This window comes from Bombina bombina, chromosome 1 (assembly GCF_027579735.1).
Source record: "Bombina bombina isolate aBomBom1 chromosome 1, aBomBom1.pri, whole genome shotgun sequence".
Taxonomy (NCBI): domain Eukaryota; kingdom Metazoa; phylum Chordata; class Amphibia; order Anura; family Bombinatoridae; genus Bombina; species Bombina bombina.
This window is the reverse complement of record NC_069499.1, coordinates 450,837,448-450,859,626: the sequence shown is the minus strand read 5'-3', so window position 1 is coordinate 450,859,626 and position 22,179 is coordinate 450,837,448. Positions and strand designations below refer to the sequence as shown.

Sequence of the window (22,179 nt, the reverse complement as noted above, 5' to 3'; positions counted from 1 at the left end):
GTCTTTAAAAGCACAACTATCCTCAATAGGAATAGTAGTTTGCTTGGCTAAGATGGAGATAACCCCTTCCACCTTAGGAACCCTTTGCCAAGTTTCTTTGATAGCGTCAGCTATAGGAAACATCTTCCTGAAAATAGGAGACGGAGAGAAGGGAATACCTGGTCTCTCCCATTCCTTAGAAACAATCTCCGAAGCTCGCTTAGGAACTGGAAAAAATTCTGAGTAAGTCAGAACTTCGAAATATTTGTCCAATTTACTCGCCTTCAAAGGAGCGACTACTACTGTGGAATCACAGTCGTCTAAGGTATCCAACACCTCCCTGAGTAACAGACGGAGGAGTTCTAGTTTAAATCGGAAAGAGACAACCTCTGAATCAGTCAAAGGTTCTGAATCTGAAATCTCGCCATTTGATAAAACTTCTATACCCTCCATCTCAGTTACCTGGGAGGGTACCTCTGAAACTGCCACCATGGCATCAGAAACCTCACTGATAACATGCTTGTCTTCCCTCTTGCGATTTGCCTTGAAGCATAGGAAAAGCAGACAACGCATCATAAATTGTGGAAGACATAACCGCCGCTATGTCTTTTAAAAGTAACTCCAGCAGGTGCTAGAGCAGAAGTGCAGGGCACTGCTGGTGGGGGCATTAATTTTTTGTCATGCTTGGGGAGAAAGTTGCGGCATAAATTGACTCTCATCAGAAGACTCTTGGACAACATCTGCCTGAGAAGAGATTGGCTCAGTAAAAATGTTATCCCTAAAACTTACAGTCCTTTCAACACATGTAGGACAGAAAGGGATTGGTGGTTCCACATTTGCATCAAGACACAAGGCACATGTAACATATTGTACATCCTCTTGGTCCATCTTTCATCACAAATTTTCAACTAAAAAGCAGAAAAAAAATGATAAATATCAACCAAGGATAATTATAAAAAAAAACGTTACTGTTCCTTTAAATACAAACGGTTTCACTATTTTTCTGCAAAATATCAGAATCTATTCTTAAGACCAGCGTATAAAGAAAAAAAAGGCTAATTAAATACACCTCAGCAGCTACTACCGTGTTAAATGACAGCGGATCCCTCTCCTATGCTGATCCGTTAACAGTCACACTGCCAGGAAACTCCAGAACGGTCTTAACTTATCTGTACCAGAAGCGCATCATATTACATTGCATGCCGCTCTAGAACAGATAACCAACTTGCCCAGCTCAATGTTGTAGCAAAAATGACAGGAAAATAGCGCTCTACAGAAAGGTGCGCAAAAAACAGGAAGTCCCGCCTATCGTGGGCGTACCTAAAGATCAATGTCTCTGTTCTCCGTGAAAAAAAACCACCGGAGCCTTCCCCAAACAATAAAAGCAACTTATCTCCAGCCCCAGTGCCTGCAATATGTCGCTGCCCCAAAAACTTTCACTTGAACGTTAAAAAGAGTCCTGACATAAAAATGCTTTAACCGTTAACCCCTTATGTTTCATAGTGCTGTTTGTACACAAACATACTGAGTCTCCTTAGGTCCCAGAAAAGGCAGCACTTACTTTAACCACTGCCTGGCAGGAAGGCAGTTCTCAAGCTTGAGAGGTCCTCTCCCTCACATTGGCCTGAGAAATAAATAAATGCTGAGTCAGGAAGTACCTTAGACTGAAGGAGACAGGGCAGCACAAATATGGGAGGCGCAGTGAGAATTATGTCCAAAAAGTTCCCATTGCTCTAAAGCCGCCAAAGCTCTACTGTAGAGACTGAAATGGAACCAGGCTACACCCCAGGACAAAGTAGCACTCTCTGGCACTACTTTAAAATAACAAACACTTGATTGAAGAATCTAAAACTAACACCTCACTTTACCTCTTCCTATCACTAACGTAGGCAAAGAGAATGACTGGAGTGGGAGGGAAGGAAGGATCTATTTAACAGCTCTGCTGTGGTGCTCTTTGCCTCCTCCTGCTGACCAGGAGGCGATATCCCACAAGGATGATGATCCGTGGACTCATTGTGTCTCTAAAAAGAAAAGGATGAAACTAAAGAGAGTGAAAATAAATACGGAAGGCTCCCAACTAAGAGCACGAAAACATAATTTATTAGCAGCTCAAGCTATTTCCAAACAGTTAAAGGGACAGTAACGTCAAAATAAAATGTTCATGATTCAGTTAGAGCATGCCATTTAAAAAAACTTTCAAATTTGATTGTTTTTCATCATATCCTTTGTTAAAGATTAAACCTAGGTGGGCTTATATGAGCTTAGGAGAGTGCACGTGTCTTTAGCAGTCTATGGCAGCAGTATTAACAACACTGACACTGAAATAAACAGTTTTCTAAACTATGCTGCCTGGCTGCTAAAAAGACACATGCCCGCTCCTGAGCTCACCTAGAACCACTCTTTAACAAAGAATATCAAGGCAACTGAGCAACATTAACAACATAAGTATGAGAAGTATACTGGAAAGTTGTTTAAAATGTAACTTTCTATTGAATCCATTTACGTTTAATTTAAACATTACTGTCCATTAAAGACCTGGAATTTAAATAACAGTACTAATCTTTCTCTAATGCTAGAAAAGCAGGACCAGCCTATTTTTGTAACAAGTGTCCACTTTTCTCCAAGAGTGTGTGTGTAAGAAGTATTAAACCCATCTAACTGAAACAATCTACCTTCATGTGCTGTCGCTAGAAAATGAGAGGGAGATAGTGAAACATTTGTACAATGGAAGAATCTACACACAGTGTCGGTACCTTATTTATCTTTAGCTTCTGTTGAGCCTCTGTGATCATTTCTTGGCTGAATCCTTCAAAAAGTTTCTCAGGGGAAAAACAAGGCAAATTTTGACAGAGTTTAACCAAAACAAAGTCTCGAAGACGGACAAAGCTTTCAGATGGATCTTCAGCTGGCATTTATACATAAAAAAAAAAAAATATATATATATATATATATAATAAACATATGTAACTAATTTAAGTAATGATGAGAAAAATTCTACAAAATGTAATATTTCCAATGTATTTTATTTATAACCACCATATTTATAAACAAAACAATACTATTTCAATAGAAAAAACTAATAAAATAATAAAAAAGGTAATTTAAAATTCCTTACTATAAATTTGAAATTCTGGCTCTAGTCTAAATATAGCATACACTATTTAAGATGGCTACTGTAAGAGGAAATTAAACTCAGCCCTTCAGAATTCTATTTCATTTACAAAAGATGCCAAAAACACTACAGTCTGGAGCCAGGATATTAAAATTACAGTAAGCAATTTTGTTACCTCATAGTAGCACCCACTAGTGAAGACTTCTAAAGCAATGACAGTGACGGAATAGATGAGATAAAAACAAAACAACAAAAAAACACCATAATTGTTTAAAAAAAAATAAAAACAAACAAACAATGAAAAATGTGTTTGTAATACAGATGAAAAAATTTTACTTCCAAATTGTCTAAGGCTCTAACATCCAATTTATAGTGTATCAGAAAGGTATGCAGTGAAGAGCAAACAGCCACCTTGCACAGCAGTTACAGAGTATAATCCCCCCCCCCCATTGCCCAGGGAGTAGAACCAGCCCTAGCTGAATGAACTTTAAAATCCAGTGGCATTGGAGTTGTCATAACTCTTGTGATATACAGTGTACAACTGTACAATAATAATCCATCTAGAAAATGAATATTTGGCAGGTATTTACCCTTTTATTGAACCTTAAGAACTACTAGGAATCTATAATCTCTCCCCAAACTTCAGTTTTTTTATACACACACAAATTCCACAAACTATATCCAAAGTTTACAAAGGTCATTTACAGGTTTACTATCAAAATAAACAAAGACATACTAATAACTGATGCATGTGGAACTATGAGACAATTATTGGGAAAAATTCTGGAATTAGACATAAAACCACTGTCATTATAAACAACAGGTTTATGATAATAAGCACAGGATAAGTCCTGTATTTCTGGCATTCCTCAACTTGAAGTAGTTGCCAGCAAGACATTTAATTTCATATTCCTTACAAAGAACTGATATAATTGTTCAAATGGATGCACCATAAGTGCTTCAAACACCAAAGGAAGATACTACAGAGAAACGCTTGTTTCACCAGGGGGCTTACGTGAAGGGCTGTCTGGAAAAAAAAAAAAATATGTTTACCTGATAAATGTATTTCTTTTTTGACACGATGAGTCCACGGATCATCTAATTACTATTGGGAATACCACTCCCTCACCTCCCTTCCCTCCCAACCCAGTCATTCGACCAAAGTAAAGGAGAGAAAGGAAGCAACAAGGTGCAGAGGTGTCTGAAGTTCATAATAACAAACAACCTGTCTACTCAAAAACAGGGCGGGCCGTGGACTCATTGTGTCAAAATATAAATACATTTATCAGGTAAGCATAAATTTTCTTTTCTTTTCAATGTCACGATGAGTCCACGGATCATCTAATTACTATTGAGAATCAATACCCAAGCAAGAGTACACAGATGATATGGGAGGGACAAGACAGGGAACCTAAACAGAAGGAATGATGTCCATTGCCGCTACCATTAAGCCGATTACTTCCATACACTAAGCCACCGAAGGGCGAGAAGTGGAATAAAGAACACGGCAGGAATTTAGAAGTTTTGATAACCTGGTCTCTGTCAGGTAAATCCTCATTTCTACAGAATCTATTAGAGTTCCCAGAAAGGGAACTCTTGTGAGAGGGGATAGAGAACTCTTTTCTTCGTTCACTTTCCACCCATGTGACCTCAGAAATGCCAGAACTATGTCCGTATGAGACTTGGCAATTTGGAAATTTGACGCCTGTATCAGAATGTCGTCTAAATAAGGGGCCACTGCTATTCCCCGCGGCCTTAGGACCGCCAGAAGTGACCCCAGAACTTTCGTAAAGATTCTTGGGGCTGTAGCTAACCCAAAGGGAAGAGCTACAAACTGGTAATGCCTGTCTAGGAAGGCAAACCTGAGAAACCGATGATGATCTTTGTGTATCGGAATGTGAAGATAAGCATCCTTTAAATCCACTGTAGTCATGTATTGACCCTCCTGGATCATAGGTAGGATGGTTCGAATAGTCTCCATCTTGAATGATGGGACCCTGAGAAATTTGTTTAGGATCTTGAGATCTAAGATTGATCTGAAGGTTCCCTCTTTTTTGGGAACCACAAACAGATTTGAATAGAATCCTTGTCCCTGTTCCTCCTTTGGAACTAGATGGATCACTCCCATAACTAGGAGGTCTTTAACACAGTGTAAAAATGCCTCTCTCTTTATCTGGTTTGCAGATGATTGTGAAAGGTGAAATCTCCCTTTTGGAGGAGAAGCTCTGAAGTCCAGAAGATATCTCTGGGATACAATTACCAACGCCCAGGGATCCTTGACATCTCTTGCCCAAGCCTGGGCGAAGAGCGAAAGTCTGCCCCATACTAGATCCGTTACCGGATCAGGGGCCAATCCTTCATGCCGTCTTAGAGGCAGCAGTAGGCTTTTTGGCCTGCTTACCTTTGTTCCAAGTCTGGTTAGGTCTTCAGACCGACTTGGACTGGGCAAAAGTTCCCTCTTGTTTTGTATTAGAGGAAGTTGATGCCGCACTCGCCTTGAAGTTTCGAAAGGCACGGAAATTAGTCTGTTTGGCCCTTGATTTGGACCTATCCTGAGGAAGGGCATGACCTTTTCCTCCTGTGATATCAGAAATGATCTCCTTCAAACCAGGCCTGAATAGGGTCTGCCCCTTGAAGGGAATATTAAGCAGCTTAGACTTTGAAGTAACGTCAGCTGACCATGATTTAAGCCATAGCGCCCTACGCGCCTGATTAGCAAAACCAGAATTCTTAGCCGTTAGTTTAGTCAAATGAACAATGGCATCAGAAACAAAAGAATTGGCTAGCTTAAGTGCTCTAAGCTTGTCAAGTATATCATCCAATGGAGTCTCTACCTGTAAAGCCTCTTCCAGAGACTCAAACCAGAAGGCCGTAGCAGCAGTGACTGGGGCAATGCATGCAAGGGGCTGTAGAATAAAACCTTGTTGAATAAACATTTTCTTAAGGTAACCCTCTAACTTTTTATCCATTGGATCTAAGAAAGCACAACTGTCCTCGACAGGGATAGTAGTACCCTTAGCTAGGGTAGAAACTTCTCCCTCCACCTTAGGGACAGTTTGCCATAAGTCCTGTGTGGCGGCATCTATTGGAAACATTTTCTTACAAATAGGAGGGGGAGAGAACGGCACACCTGGTCTATCCCATTCCTTAGTAATAATTTCTGTAAACCTTTTAGGTATTGGAAAAACATAATTTATGCTTACATGATAAATTCCTTTCTTCTGTAGTGTGATCAGTCCACGGGTCATCATTACTTCTGGGATATTACTCCTCCCCAACAGGAAGTGCAAGAGGATTCACCCAGCAGAGCTGCATATAGCTCCTCCCCTCTACGTCACTCCCAGTCATTCGACCAAGGACCAACGAGAAAGGAAAAGCCAAGGGTGAAGTGGTGACTGGAGTATAAGTTAAAAAATATTTACCTGCCTTAAAAACAGGGCGGGCCGTGGACTGATCACACTACAGAAGAAAGGAATTTATCAGGTAAGCATAAATTATGTTTTCTTCTGTTAAGTGTGATCAGTCCACGGGTCATCATTACTTCTGGGATACCAATACCAAAGCAAAAGTACACGGATGACGGGAGGGATAGGCAGGCTCTTTATACAGAAGGAACCACTGCCTGAAGAACCTTTCTCCCAAAAATAGCCTCAGATGAAGCAAAAGTGTCAAATTTGTAAAATTTGGAAAAAGTATGAAGCGAAGACCAAGTTGCAGCCTTGCAAATCTGTTCAACAGAGGCCTCATTCTTGAAGGCCCAAGTGGAAGCCACAGCTCTAGTAGAATGAGCTGTAATTCTTTCAGGAGGCTGCTGTCCAGCAGTCTCATAAGCTAAACGAATTATGCTACGAAGCCAAAAAGAAAGAGAGGTAGCGGAAGCTTTTTGACCTCTCCTCTGCCCAGAGTAAATGACAAACAGAGAAGACGTTTGTCGAAATTCCTTAGTTGCCTGTAAGTAAAATTTTAGAGCACGGACTACATCCAGGTTGTGCAGTAGACGTTCCTTCTTTGAAGAAGGATTTGGGCATAAAGAAGGAACAACAATCTCTTGATTGATATTCCTGTTAGTAACTACCTTAGGTAAGAACCCAGGTTTAGTACGCAGGACTACCTTATCCGAATGAAAAATCAAATAAGGAGAATCACAATGTAAGGCTGATAATTCAGAGACTCTTCGAGCCGAGGAAATAGCCATTAAAAATAGAACTTTCCAAGATAACAACTTTATATCAATGGAATGAAGGGGTTCAAACGGAACGCCCTGTAAAACATTAAAAACAAGGTTTAAACTCCATGGTGGAGCAACAGTTTTAAACACAGGCTTAATTCTGGCCAAAGCCTGACAAAAAGCCTGGACGTCAGGAACTTCTGACAGACGTTTGTGTAACAGAATGGACAGAGCTGAGATCTGTCCCTTTAATGAACTAGCAGATAAACCCTTTTCTAAACCTTCTTGTAGAAAAGACAATATCCTAGGAATCCTAACCTTACTCCAAGAGTAACCTTTGGATTCACACCAATATAGGTATTTACGCCATATCTTATGGTAAATCTTTCTGGTAACAGGTTTCCTAGCCTGTATTAAGGTATCAATAACTGACTCAGAAAATCCACGTCTTGATAAAATCAAGCGTTCAATTTCCAAGCAGTCAGCTTCAGAGAAGTTAGATTTTGATGTTTGAAGGGACCCTGTATCAGAAGGTCCTGTTTCAGAGGTAGAGACCAAGGTGGACAGGATGACATGTCCACCAGGTCTGCATACCAAGTCCTGCGTGGCCACGCAGGTGCTATTAGAATCACTGATGCTCTCTCTTGTTTGATTCTGGCAATCAATCGAGGAAGCAACGGGAAGGGTGGAAACACGTAAGCCATCCTGAAGTCCCAAGGTGCTGTCAGAGCATCTATCAGGACTGCTCCTGGATCCCTGGATCTGGACCCGTAACGAGGAAGCTTGGCGTTCTGTCGAGACGCCATGAGATCTATCTCTGGTTTGCCCCAACGTCGAAGTATTTGGGCAAAGACCTCCGGATGAAGTTCCCACTCCCCCGGATGAAAAGTCTGACGACTTAAGAAATCCGCCTCCCAGTTCTCCACTCCCGGGATGTGGATTGCTGACAGGTGGCAAGAGTGAGACTCTGCCCAGCGAATTATCTTTGATACTTCCATCATAGCTAGGGAGCTTCTTGTCCCTCCCTGATGGTTGATGTAAGCTACAGTCGTGATGTTGTCCGACTGAAACCTGATGAACCCCCGAGTTGTCAACTGGGGCCAAGCCAGGAGGGCATTGAGAACTGCTCTCAATTCCAGAATGTTTATTGGCAGGAGACTCTCCTCCTGACTCCATTGTCCCTGATCCTTCAGAGAATTCCAGACGGCACCCCAACCTAGAAGGCTGGCGTCTGTTGTTACAATTGTCCAGTCTGGTCTGCTGAATGGCATCCCCCTGGACAGATGTGGCCGAGAAAGCCACCATAGAAGAGAATTTCTGGTCTCTTGATCCAGATTCAGAGAAGGGGATAAGTCTGAGTAATCCCCATTCCACTGACTTAGCATGCACAGTTGCAGTGGTCTGAGGTGTAAGCGTGCAAAGGGTACTATGTCCATTGCCGCTACCATTAAGCCGATTACCTCCATGCATTGAGCCACTGACGGGTGTTGAATGGAATGAAGGGTGCGGCAAGCACTTTGAAGTCTTGTTAGCCTGTCCTCTGTCAGGTAAATCTTCATTTCTACAGAATCTATAAGAGTCCCCAGGAAGGGAACTCTTGTGAGTGGAACGAGTGAACTTTTCTTTTCGTTCACCTTCCATCCATGTGACCTTAGAAATGCCAGCACTAACTCTGTATGAGACTTGGCAGTTTGAAAGCTTGAAGCTTGTATCAGAATGTCGTCTAGGTATGGAGCTACCGAGATTCCCCGCGGTCTTAGTACCGCCAGAAGAGCACCCAGAACCTTTGTGAAGATTCTTGGAGCTGTAGCCAATCCGAATGGAAGAGCCACAAACTGGTAATGCCTGTCTAGGAAGGCAAACCTTAGGTACCGATAATGATCTTTGTGAATCGGTATGTGAAGGTAAGCATCTTTTAAATCTACAGTGGTCATGTACTGACCCTCTTGGATCATAGGTAAAATTGTCCGAATAGTCTCCATCTTGAACGATGGAACTCTTAGGAATTTGTTTAGGATCTTTAAGTCCAGGATTGATCTGAAAGTTCCCTCTTTTTTGGGAACCACAAACAGATTTGAGTAAAACCCCTGTCCCTGTTCCGATCGTGGAACTGGATGGATTACTCCCATTAACAAGAGCTCTTGTACGCAGCGTAGAAACGCCTCTTTCTTTGTCTGGATTGTTGACAATCTTGACAGATGAAATCTCTCTCTTGGAGGAGAGTATTTGAAGTCCAGAAGGTATCCCTGAGATATTATCTCTAGCGCCCAGGGATCCTGAACATCTCTTGCCCAAGCCTGGGCGAAGAGAGAAAGTCTGCCCCCCACTAGATCCGATCCCGGATCGGGGGCCCTCAATTCATGCTGTTTTAGGGGCAGCAGCAGGTTTCCTAGTCTGCTTGCCCTTGTTCCAGGACTGGTTAGGTTTCCAGCCTTGTCTGTAGCGAGCAACAGCTCCTTCCTGTTTTGGTGCAGAGGAAGTTGATGCTGCTCCTGCTTTGAAATTACGAAAGGAACGAAAATTAGACTGTCTAGTCTTGGCTTTGGCTTTGTCCTGAGGCAGGGCATGGCCTTTACCTCCTGTAATGTCAGCGATAATCTCTTTCAACCCGGGCCCGAATAAGGTCTGCCCTTTGAAAGGTATATTAAGCAATTTAGACTTAGAAGTAACATCAGCTGACCAGGATTTTAGCCACAGCGCCCTGCGTGCCTGAATGGCGAATCCTGAATTCTTCGCCGTAAGTTTAGTAAGATGTACTACGGCCTCCGAAATGAATGAATTAGCTAGTTTAAGGACTCTAAGCCTGTCCGTAATGTCGTCCAGAGTAGCTGAACCAATGTTCTCTTCCAGAGACTCAATCCAGAATGCCGCTGCAGCCGTGATCGGCGCAATGCATGCAAGGGGTTGCAATATAAAACCTTGTTAAACAAACATTTTCTTAAGGTAACCCTCTAACTTTTTATCCATTGGATCTGAAAAAGCACAGCTATCCTCCACCGGGATAGTGGTACGCTTAGCTAAGGTAGAAACTGCTCCCTCCACCTTAGGGACCGTTTGCCATAAGTCCCTTGTGGTGGCGTCTATTGGAAACATTTTTCTAAATATCGGAGGGGGTGAGAACGGCACACCGGGTCTATCCCACTCCTTAGTAACAATTTCAGTAAGTCTCTTAGGTATAGGAAAAACCTCAGTACTCGTCGGTACCGCAAAATATTTATCCAACCTACACATTTTCTCTGGTATTGCAACTGTGTTACAATCATTCAGAGCCGCTAACACCTCCCCTAGTAATACACGGAGGTTTTCCAGTTTAAATTTAAAATTTGAAATATCTGAATCCAGTCTGTTTGGATCAGAACCGTCACCCACAGAATGAAGTTCTCCGTCCTCATGTTCTGCCACCTGTGACGCAGTGTCTGACATGGCCCTAATATTATCAGCGCACTCTGTTCTCACCCCAGAGTGATCACGCTTACCTCTTAGTTCTGGTAATTTAGCCAAAACCTCAGTCATAACAGTAGCCATATCCTGTAATGTGATTTGTAATGGCCGCCCAGATGTACTCGGCGCTACAATATCACGCACCTCCCTCTGAGCGGGAGATGTAGGTACTGACACGTGAGGCGAGTTAGTCGGCATAACTCTCCCCTCGTTGTTTGGTGAAATTTGTTCAATTTGTACAGATTGACTTTTATTTAAAGTAGCATCAATACAGTTAGTACATAAATTTCTATTGGGCTCCACTTTGGCATTGCAACAAATGACACAGGTATCATCCTCTGAATCAGACATGTTTAACACACTAGCAAATAAACTTGCAACTTGGAAATACAATTCAATTAGAATAATATTAAAACGTACTGTGCCTTTAAGAAGCACAGAAGATCTATGACAGTTGAAAATTAATAAATTGAAACAGTTATAGCCTCAATCCTTGTAAACAACACAACTTTAGCAAAGGTTTAATCCCATTAGCAAAGATAACAAATTCTGAAAGCAGGAAACAAATTACAGAATAAACGTTTTTTATCTCAGTCAAACTATAATTCTCACAGCTCTGCTGAGAGAAATTACCTCCCTCAAAATAAGTTTTGAAGACCCCTGAGCTCTGTAGAGATGAACCGGATCATGCAGGGAATACAATGAGTTGCTGACTGAAATATTTGATGCGTAGTAAAAGCGCCAAAAAACGGCCCCTCCCCCTCACACACAGCAGTGAGGGAGAACAGAAACTGTCAGAAAACAGATTAAGCAACTGCCAAGTGGAAAAATAGTGCCCAAACATTTATTCACACAGTACCTCAGCAAATCAAAACGATTTTACATTCCAGCAAAAACGTTAAACATAATCTCTAGTTATTAAACAACTTTATGTCTTTCTTACAGTGTAATTCTAGTGAAGTACCATTCCCCAGAATACTGAAGTGTAAAGTATACATACATGACATTATATCGGTATGGCAGGATTTTCTCATCAATTCCATTGTCAGAAAATAAAAACTGCTACATACCTCTATGCAGATTCATCTGCCCGCTGTCCCCTGATCTGAAGTTTACCTCACTCCTCAGATGGCCGAGAACAGCAATATGATCTTAACTACTCCGGCTAAAATCAGAGCAAAACTCTGGTAGATTCTTCTTCAAACTCTGCCAGAGAGGTAATAACACACTCCGGTGCTATTTTAAAATAACAAACTTTTGATTGAAGATATAAAACTAAGTATAATCACCATAGTCCTCTCACACATCCTATCTAGTCGTTGGGTGCAAGAGAATGACTGGGAGTGACGTAGAGGGGAGGAGCTATATGCAGCTCTGCTGGGTGAATCCTCTTGCACTTCCTGTTGGGGAGGAGTAATATCCCAGAAGTAATGATGACCCGTGGACTGATCACACTTAACAGAAGAAAACATCAGTGTAAACAAGCACTGCATAATATTTATCCAATCTGCACAATTTCTCTGGCACTGCAATTGTATCACAGTCATTTAGAGCAGCTAAAACCTCCCTGAGCAAACATGCGGAGGTGTTCAAGCTTAAATTTAAATGTTGACATATCAGAATCAGGTTGATTCCTCTTCCCCGAGTCAGAAAAATCACCCACAGAAAGAAGCTCTCCTTCCTCAGCTTCTGCATATTGTGAGGGGGTATCAGTCATAGCTACTAAATCGTCAGTATGCTCTGTATTTCTTCTAACTCCAGAGCTGTCTCGCTTTCCTCGTAACCCAGGTAGTCTGGATAATACAGCTGACAGTGTATTATCCATGACTGCCACCATGTCTTGTAAAGTAAACACCATGGGCGTGCTAGATGTACTTGGCGCCTCTTGAGCGCGAGTCCCTTGAGCGGGATTTAAAGGTTCTGACACGTGGGGTGAGTTAGTCGGCATAACTTCCTCCTCGTCAGATTCCTCTGGTGATAAATTTTTTAACCCCTTAATGACAACTGACGTACCAGGTACGTCATGCAAAAACTAACTCGTCATGCAAAAACTAACTGTTAATGACAATAGACGTACCTGGTACGTCAGTTGTCTAACAGAGTGCTGGAAGTGATCACAATCGCTTCCAGCAGCTCTGAGGGTATTGTAGTGATGCCTCGATATGGAGGCATCCTGCAATACCCCTTTACAAGCCTCCGATGCAGAGAGAGCCACTCTGTGGCCCTCTCTGCACCGGTAGCGATGGTGCCGTTGTCCGGGTGGGAGCGCGTGTGCACGGGGGCGTGCACAGGGGCGTGCATGCACGTGCACACATTAGCCACAATGACACCAATGAAGGAAGGGAAAAAAAAAGTTTTTTGTTTTTTTTTTACATATAAAAAAATCTGGGAGGGGGAGGGGGTTGGGGTATTGTGGGGGGCTGCTACACTACAGAAATAATCAAAAATAAAAATAAAAGTTATAAATAAAAATAAATAAAATTAAAATACTTTGGTTTGTGGGGCCAAACTGGGTACTGTCAGACAGCTGCCAGTACCCAAGATGGCGGTAATTAGGTAGGGGAGAGGGTTAGAGAGCTGGAGGGGGGGGGGGGGGATCAGGGAAGTTGGTGCTAAGGCAGGGGTCCATCACAACTAAAATATTTTATTATTTTTATTTAAAAAAAACAAAAAATATTTTATTTAGTACTGGCAGACTTTCTGCCAGTACTTAAGATGGCGGGAATAATTGTGGGGTGGGGGAGGGAAGAGAGCTGTTTGGGAGGGATCAGGGGGTGGGATGTGTCAGGTGGGAGGCTGATCTCTAAAGCTCCCTACAAGCTACCTAATTTAACCCCTTCACTGCTGGGCATAATTCACGTGTGGTGCGCAGCAGCATTTAGCGGCCTTCTAATTACCAAAAAGCAACGCCAAAGCCATATAAGTCTGCTATTTCTGAACAAAGAGGATCCCAGAGAAGCTTTTACAACAATTTCTGACATTATAGCACAAGCTGTTTGTAAATAATTTCAGTGAGAAACCTAAAATTGTGAAAAATGTAAAGTGTTTTTTTTTTATTTGCTCGCATTTGGCGGTGAAATATACCAAAATGGGCCTAGATCAATACTTGGGGTTGTCTACTACACTACACTAAAGCTAAAATTAACCCTACAAGCTCCCTAATTAACCCCTTCACTCCTGGGCATAAAACACGTGTGGTGCGCAGCGGCATTTAGCGACCTTCTAATTACCAAAAAGCAACCACAAAGCCATATAAGTCTGTTATTTCTGAAAAAGGGGATCCCAGAGAAGCATTTACAACCATTTGTGCCATAATTGCAGAAGCTGTTTGTAAATAATTTCAGTGGGAAACCTAAAGTTTGTGACAAAATTTGTGAAAAAGTGAACTTTTTTTTTTTTTTATCGCATTTGGCGGTGAAATGGTGGCATGAAATATACCAAAATGGGCCTAGATCAATACTTTGGGATGTCTTCTAAAACAAAATATATACATGTCAAGGGATATTCAGGTATTCCTGACAGATATCAGGGTTCCAAAGTAACTAGCGCTAATTTTGAAAAAAAAGTGGTTTGAAAATAGCAAAGTGCTACTCGTATTCATTGCCCCATAAATTGCAAAAAAAGCAAAGAACGTGGAAACATTGGGTATTTCTAAACTCAGGACAAAATGTATAAACTATTTAGCATGGGTGTTTTTTGGCGATTGTAGATGTTTAACAGATTTTGGGGGTCAAAGTTAGAAAAAGTGTGTTTTTTTCCATTTTTTCCTCATATTTTATAATTTTTTTTTAGTAAATTATAAGATATGATGAAAATAATGGTATCTTTAGAAAGTCCATTTAATGACGAGAAAAACTGTATAAAAAATGTGTGGGTACAGTAAACGAGTAAGAGGAAAATTACAGCTAAACGCAAAAACTGCAGAAATGTAAAAATAGCCATTGTCATTAAGGGTAAGAAAATTGAAAAATGGTCCGGTCATTAAAGGGACAGTCTACACCAGAATTTTTATTGTTTTAAAAGATAGATAATCCCTTTATTACCCATTTCCCAGTTTTGCATAACTAACACATTTATAATAATATACTTTTAACCTCTGTGATTATCTTGTATCTCAGCCTCTGCAAACTGCCCCTTTTTCCAGTTCTTTTGACAGACTTGCAGTCTAGCCAATCAGTGCCTGCTCCCAGATAACTTCTCGTGCATGAGCACAGTGTTATCTATATGAAATACGTGAACTAACACCCTCTAGTTGTGAAAAACTGTTAAAATGCAATCTGAAAGAGGTGGGCTTCAAGTTCTAAGAAATTAGCATATGAACCTCCTAGGTTAAGCTTTCAACTAAGAATACCAAGAGAACAAAGCAAAATTGGTGATAAAAGTAAATTGGAAAATTGTTTAAAATTACATGCTCTATCTGAATCATGAAAGTTTATTTTGGCCTAGACTGTCCCTTTAAGGGGTTAAAGACAGAATATGGTCTTTATTGCTTAAAGTGAAATCAGTACATTTGGTACACATTCTAAGAGGGGGTTCCACCATGGCTTCTAAACATAATGAACAAGGAGTTTCCTCTATGTCATACATGTTTAAACAGACTAGCAATGAGACAAGCAAGCTTGGAAAACACTTTAAAGCAAGTTAACAAGCAAATAATAAAAACGGTACTGTGCCTTTAAGAAAAATAAAAAAGGTCAGAATTTGAAAAACAGTGAAAAAAAGCAGTAAATCAAACGAAATTTTTACAGTGTGTATAATAAGCTAACAGAGTATTGCACCCACTTGCAAATGGATGATTAACCCCTTAGTTTAAAAAACGGATCAAAAAAACGAGACGTTTTTTTAACAGTCACAACAAACTGCCACAGCTCTGCTGTGGCCCTACCTTGCCATACAAACGACTTTGGAAAGCCTAAAAACCCTTTAGAGAGGTCCTATAGCATTCAGGAGGCTCCTGCAGGGAAACTGGATGTCTCAGTCTGTAAAAGTTACTGCGCACTTAGGCGCGAAATTAGGCCCCTCCCCCTCATGTCTACACAGTGGGAGGCATAAGGGAACTATTTCTAGGCAAATTTAAGCCAGCCATGTGGAAAAACTAGGCCCCAATAAAGTTTTATCACCAAAAAATATATAAAAACGTTTAAGCACCCCCAGCAAACGTTTTATATGACAGGAATTGAAAAATAATAAGAGTATTACCTCTAACAGTAAGCATGATACTAGTCGCTATTAAATCACTGTAATCATGCTTACCTTAAATAAATCTGGTATCAGCAGCATTTTCTAGCCTTTACATTCTTCTAGAAAAAATTTAAACTGCACATACCTCAAAGCAGGATAACCTGCACGCCATTCCCCAGCTGAAGTTACCTCTCTCTTCAGTTATGTGTGAGAACAGCAATGGATCTTAGTTACAACTTGCTAAGATCATTAGAGACCACAGGCAGACTCTTCTTCTATTTTCTGCCTGGGACCAAAATAGTACAACTCCAGTACCATTTAAAAATAGCAAACTTTTGAATTGAAGAAAAAACAACTACATTTCACCACATCTCTCTTACTGCTTCCATGCTTGTCGAGAGTTGCAAGAGAATGACTGGAGGTGGCAGTTAGGGGAGGAGCTATATAGACAGCTCTGCTGCGGGTGATCCTCTTGCAACTTCCTGTTGGGAATGAGAATATCCCACAAGTAATGGATGATCCGTGGACTGGATACACCTTACAAGAGAAAGTATCAAATTTGGAAAATTTGGAAAAAGTATGAAGAGATGACCAAGTCGCAGCCTTTCAAATCTGTTCAACAGAAGCATCGTTTTTAAAAGCCACAGCCCTAGCAGAATGAGACATAATTCTTTCAGGAGGCTGCTGTCCAGCAGTCTCATATGCCAGGCGGATGATACTCCTCAGCCAAAAAGAAAGAGAGGTAGCCGTAGCTTTCTGACCCCTACGCTTTCCAGAATAAACAATGAAGACAGAAATCCTTAGTCGCCTGCAAGTAAAACTTCAAGGCACGGACTACGTCCAGGTTATGTAACAGACACTCCTTAGAAGAAGGATTAGGACACAAGGAAGGAACAACAATTTCCTGATTAATATTCTTATTTGAAACAACCTTAGGAAGGAATCCAGGTTTGGTACGCAAAACCACCTTATCAGAATGAAAGATAAGATAAGGCGAATCACATTGTAACGCTGAAGCTCAGAAACTCTACGAGCAGAAGACATAGCAACCAAAAACAAAACTTTCCAAGATAATAGTTTAATATCTATGGAATGCATGGGTTCAAACGGAACCCCTTGAAGAACTTTAAGAACTAAATTCAAACTCCAAGGTGGAGTAATTGGTCTAAATACAGGCTTAATTCTGGTTAGAGCTTGACAAAAAGACTGAACATCTGCGAGACGTTTGTGTAGCAAAATAGACAAAGCAGAAATCTGTCCCTTTAAGGAACTCGATGACAACCCTTTCTCCAATCCTTCTTGGAGAAAAAAACAAAATCCTGGGAATCCTGACTTTACTCTGAGTAACCCTTGGATTCACACCAAAAAAGATATTTACGCCATATCTTATGATAGATCTTTCTAGTGACAGGCTTACGTGCCTGTATCAAAGTATCGATGACCGAATCGGAGAATCCCCGCTTTGACAAAATCAAGCGTTCAATCTCCAAGCAGTCAGCTGCAGAGAATTTAGATTTGGATGTTGGAAAGGTCCTTGAATGAGAAGGTCCTGTCTCAATGGACGTTTCCATGGTGGCAGAGAGGAAATGTCCACTAGATCCGCATACCAAGTCCTGCGTGGCCACGCAGGCGCGATCAGGATTACTGAAGCTCTCTTCTGTTTGATCCGAGCAATCACGCGTGGAAGGAGATGAAATGGTGGAAACACATAAGCTAGGCTGAACGACCAAGGCACAGCCAAGGCATCTATCAGTTCGGCCTGGGGATCCCTCGACCTGGATCCATATCTTGGAAGCTTGGCATTCTGACGAGATGCCATCAGATCTAATTCCGGTCTGCCCCATCGGAGAATCAGTGAGGCAAACACCTCCAGGTGGAGTTCCCACTCCCCCGTATGAAAAGTTTGTCAACTTAGAAAATCCGCTTCCCAATTCTCTACTCCTGGGATGTAGATTGCCGACAGATAAAAAGAGTGGGCCTCCGCCCATCGAATTATCTTGGATACTTTTATCATCGCTAAGGAACTCCTTGTTCCCCCCTGATGATTGATATAAGCTACAGTCGTGATATTGTCCGACTGGAATCTGATGAATTTGGCTGAAGCCAACTGAGGCCACGCCTGAAGCGCAATGAATATTGCTCTCAATTCCAGAATATTGATTGGAAGTAGAGACTCCACCTGAGTCCATACACCCTGAGCCTTCAGGGAATTCCAGACTGCACCCCAGCCCAGGAGGCTGGAATCCGTTGTCACTATCACCCACGAGGGTCTGCGGAAACACGTCCCCTGGGACAGATGATCCACCAAAGAATAGAGTCTCTGGTCTCTTGATCCAGATTTATCTGAGGAGATAAATTTGCATAGTCCCCATTCTAATGCCTGAGCATGCACAGCTGCATTGGTCTGAGATGAAAACGAGCAAACGGAATGATGTCCATTGCCGCTACCATTAATCCAATTACCTCCATACACTGAGCCACTGATGGCCGAGGAATGTACTGAAGGGCTCGAAAAGTATTTAGAATCTTTGATTTTCTGATCTCCGTCAGAAATATTTTCATGTCTACCGAATCTATCAGAGTTCCCAAGAAGGGACCCCTTGTCCGTGGAACTAGTGAAACTCTTTTCTAGGTTCACCTTCCAACCGTGAGTTCTCAGAAAAGACAACACTGTGTCTGTATGAGATTTCGTCAGATAAGTCGACACCTGAATCAAAATATCGTCCAGATAAGGCGCCACTGCTATACCCCACGGTCGGAGAACCGCCAGAAGGGACCCTAAAACCTTTGTGAAGATCCCGGGTGCTGTGGCCAACCTGAAGGGAAGAGCCACAAACTGAAAATGTTTGTCCAGGAAGGCAAACCTTATGAACTGATGATGATCCTTGTGAATAGGGATATAAAGGTATGCATCATTCAAGTCCACGGTAGTCCTATATTGACCCTCCTGGATCATTGGTAAAATTGTTCGGATAGTCTCCATCTTGAACGATGGGACTCTGAGAAACTTTTTTAGACACTTGAGATCTAAAATGGGTCTGAAAGTTCCCTCTTTTTTGGGAACCACGAAAAGATTTGAGTAAAACCCCTGTCCCTGTTCCAGTTTTGGAACGGGACGAATTACTCCCATAGTAGAGAGGTCTTTTACACAGCGTAAGAACGCCTCTCTTTATCTGGTCTACAGACAATCGTGAAAGAAGAAATCTCCCTCTTGGGAGAAAATCCTTGAATTCCAGTTGATACCCGTGGGTCATGATTTCCAATGCCCAGGGCCATGCTTGTCGAGAGTTGCAAGAGAATGACTGGAGGTGGCAGTTAGGGGAGGAGCTATATAGACAGCTCTGCTGTGGGTGATCCTCTTGCAACTTCCTGTTGGGAATGAGAATATCCCACAAGTAATGGATGATCCGTGGACTGGATACACCTTACAAGAGAAAGTATCAAATTTGGAAAATTTGGAAAAAGTATGAAGAGATGACCAAGTCGCAGCCTTTCAAATCTGTTCAACAGAAGCATCGTTTTTAAAAGCCACAGCCCTAGCAGAATGAGACATAATTCTTTCAGGAGGCTGCTGTCCAGCAGTCTCATATGCCAGGCGGATGATACTCCTCAGCCAAAAAGAAAGAGAGGTAGCCGTAGCTTTCTGACCCCTACGCTTTCCAGAATAAACAATGAAGACAGAAATCCTTAGTCGCCTGCAAGTAAAACTTCAAGGCACGGACTACGTCCAGGTTATGTAACAGACACTCCTTAGAAGAAGGATTAGGACACAAGGAAGGAACAACAATTTCCTGATTAATATTCTTATTTGAAACAACCTTAGGAAGGAATCCAGGTTTGGTACGCAAAACCACCTTATCAGAATGAAAGATAAGATAAGGCGAATCACATTGTAACGCTGAAGCTCAGAAACTCTACGAGCAGAAGACATAGCAACCAAAAACAAAACTTTCCAAGATAATAGTTTAATATCTATGGAATGCATGGGTTCAAACGGAACCCCTTGAAGAACTTTAAGAACTAAATTCAAACTCCAAGGTGGAGTAATTGGTCTAAATACAGGCTTAATTCTGGTTAGAGCTTGACAAAAAGACTGAACATCTGCGAGACGTTTGTGTAGCAAAATAGACAAAGCAGAAATCTGTCCCTTTAAGGAACTCGATGACAACCCTTTCTCCAATCCTTCTTGGAGAAAAAAACAAAATCCTGGGAATCCTGACTTTACTCTGAGTAACCCTTGGATTCACACCAAAAAAGATATTTACGCCATATCTTATGATAGATCTTTCTAGTGACAGGCTTACGTGCCTGTATCAAAGTATCGATGACCGAATCGGAGAATCCCCGCTTTGACAAAATCAAGCGTTCAATCTCCAAGCAGTCAGCTGCAGAGAATTTAGATTTGGATGTTGGAAAGGTCCTTGAATGAGAAGGTCCTGTCTCAATGGACGTTTCCATGGTGGCAGAGAGGAAATGTCCACTAGATCCGCATACCAAGTCCTGCGTGGCCACGCAGGCGCGATCAGGATTACTGAAGCTCTCTTCTGTTTGATCCGAGCAATCACGCGTGGAAGGAGATGAAATGGTGGAAACACATAAGCTAGGCTGAACGACCAAGGCACAGCCAAGGCATCTATCAGTTCGGCCTGGGGATCCCTCGACCTGGATCCATATCTTGGAAGCTTGGCATTCTGACGAGATGCCATCAGATCTAATTCCGGTCTGCCCCATCGGAGAATCAGTGAGGCAAACACCTCCAGGTGGAGTTCCCACTCCCCCGTATGAAAAGTTTGTCAACTTAGAAAATCCGCTTCCCAATTCTCTACTCCTGGGATGTAGATTGCCGACAGATAAAAAGAGTGGGCCTCCGCCCATCGAATTATCTTGGATACTTTTATCATCGCTAAGGAACTCCTTGTTCCCCCCTGATGATTGATATAAGCTACAGTCGTGATATTGTCCGACTGGAATCTGATGAATTTGGCTGAAGCCAACTGAGGCCACGCCTGAAGCGCAATGAATATTGCTCTCAATTCCAGAATATTGATTGGAAGTAGAGACTCCACCTGAGTCCATACACCCTGAGCCTTCAGGGAATTCCAGACTGCACCCCAGCCCAGGAGGCTGGAATCCGTTGTCACTATCACCCACGAGGGTCTGCGGAAACACGTCCCCTGGGACAGATGATCCACCAAAGAATAGAGTCTCTGGTCTCTTGATCCAGATTTATCTGAGGAGATAAATTTGCATAGTCCCCATTCTAATGCCTGAGCATGCACAGCTGCAGTGGTCTGAGATGAAAACGAGCAAACGGAATGATGTCCATTGCCGCTACCATTAATCCAATTACCTCCATACACTGAGCCACTGATGGCCGAGGATTGGACTGAAGGGCTCGAAAAGTATTTAGAATCTTTGATTTTCTGATCTCCGTCAGAAATATTTTCATGTCTACCGAATCTATCAGAGTTCCCAAGAAGGGAACCCTTGTCCGTGGAACTAGTGAAACTCTTTTCTAGGTTCACCTTCCAACCGTGAGTTCTCAGAAAAGACAACACTGTGTCTGTATGAGATTTCGTCAGATAAGTCGACACCTGAATCAAAATATCGTCCAGATAAGGCGCCACTGCTATACCCCATGGTCGGAGAACCGCCAGAAGGGACCCTAAAACCTTTGTGAAGATCCCGGGTGCTGTGGCCAACCTGAAGGGAAGAGCCACAAACTGAAAATGTTTGTCCAGGAAGGCAAACCTTATGAACTGATGATGATCCTTGTGAATAAGGATATAAAGGTATGCATCCTTCAAGTCCACGGTAGTCCTATATTGACCCTCCTGGATCATTGGTAAAATTGTTCGGATAGTCTCCATCTTGAATGATGGGACTGAGAAACTTTTTTAGACACTTGAGATCTAAAATGGGTCTGAAAGTTCCCTCTTTTTTGGGAACCACGAAAAGATTTGAGTAAAACCCCTGTCCCTGTTCCAGTTTTGGAACGGGACGAATTACTCCCATAGTAGAGAGGTATTTTACACAGCGTAAGAACGCCTCTCTTTATCTGGTCTACAGACAATCGTGAAAGAAGAAATCTCCCTCTTGGGAGAAAATCCTTGAATTCCAGTTGATACCCGTGGGTCATGATTTCCAATGCCCAGGGGCCCTGAACATCTCTTGCCCAAGCCTGGGCAAAGAAAGAAAGTCTGCCCCCTACTAGATCTGGTCCCGGATCGGGGGCCGCCCCTTCATGCTGTCTTTGTATCAGTAGCGGGATTCTTGGGTTGTTTACCTTTGTTCCAAG

The 22,179-nt window shown here is 42.1% G+C and overlaps 1 protein-coding gene across 4 annotated transcripts in view; it reads right to left on the bottom strand.

Moving 5' to 3' along the window:
• HAT1 (histone acetyltransferase 1) overlaps positions 1-22,179 on the bottom strand; it is a 253,113-nt gene that overhangs the window by 29,330 nt on the left and 201,604 nt on the right. For all 4 annotated transcript variants that reach the window (XM_053698434.1, XM_053698432.1, XM_053698435.1 and 1 more), the window contains exon 9: positions 2,733-2,884. In XM_053698434.1, the coding sequence (XP_053554409.1) occupies positions 2,733-2,884 (152 nt within the window). The remainder of the gene's footprint in view (positions 1-2,732; positions 2,885-22,179) is intronic.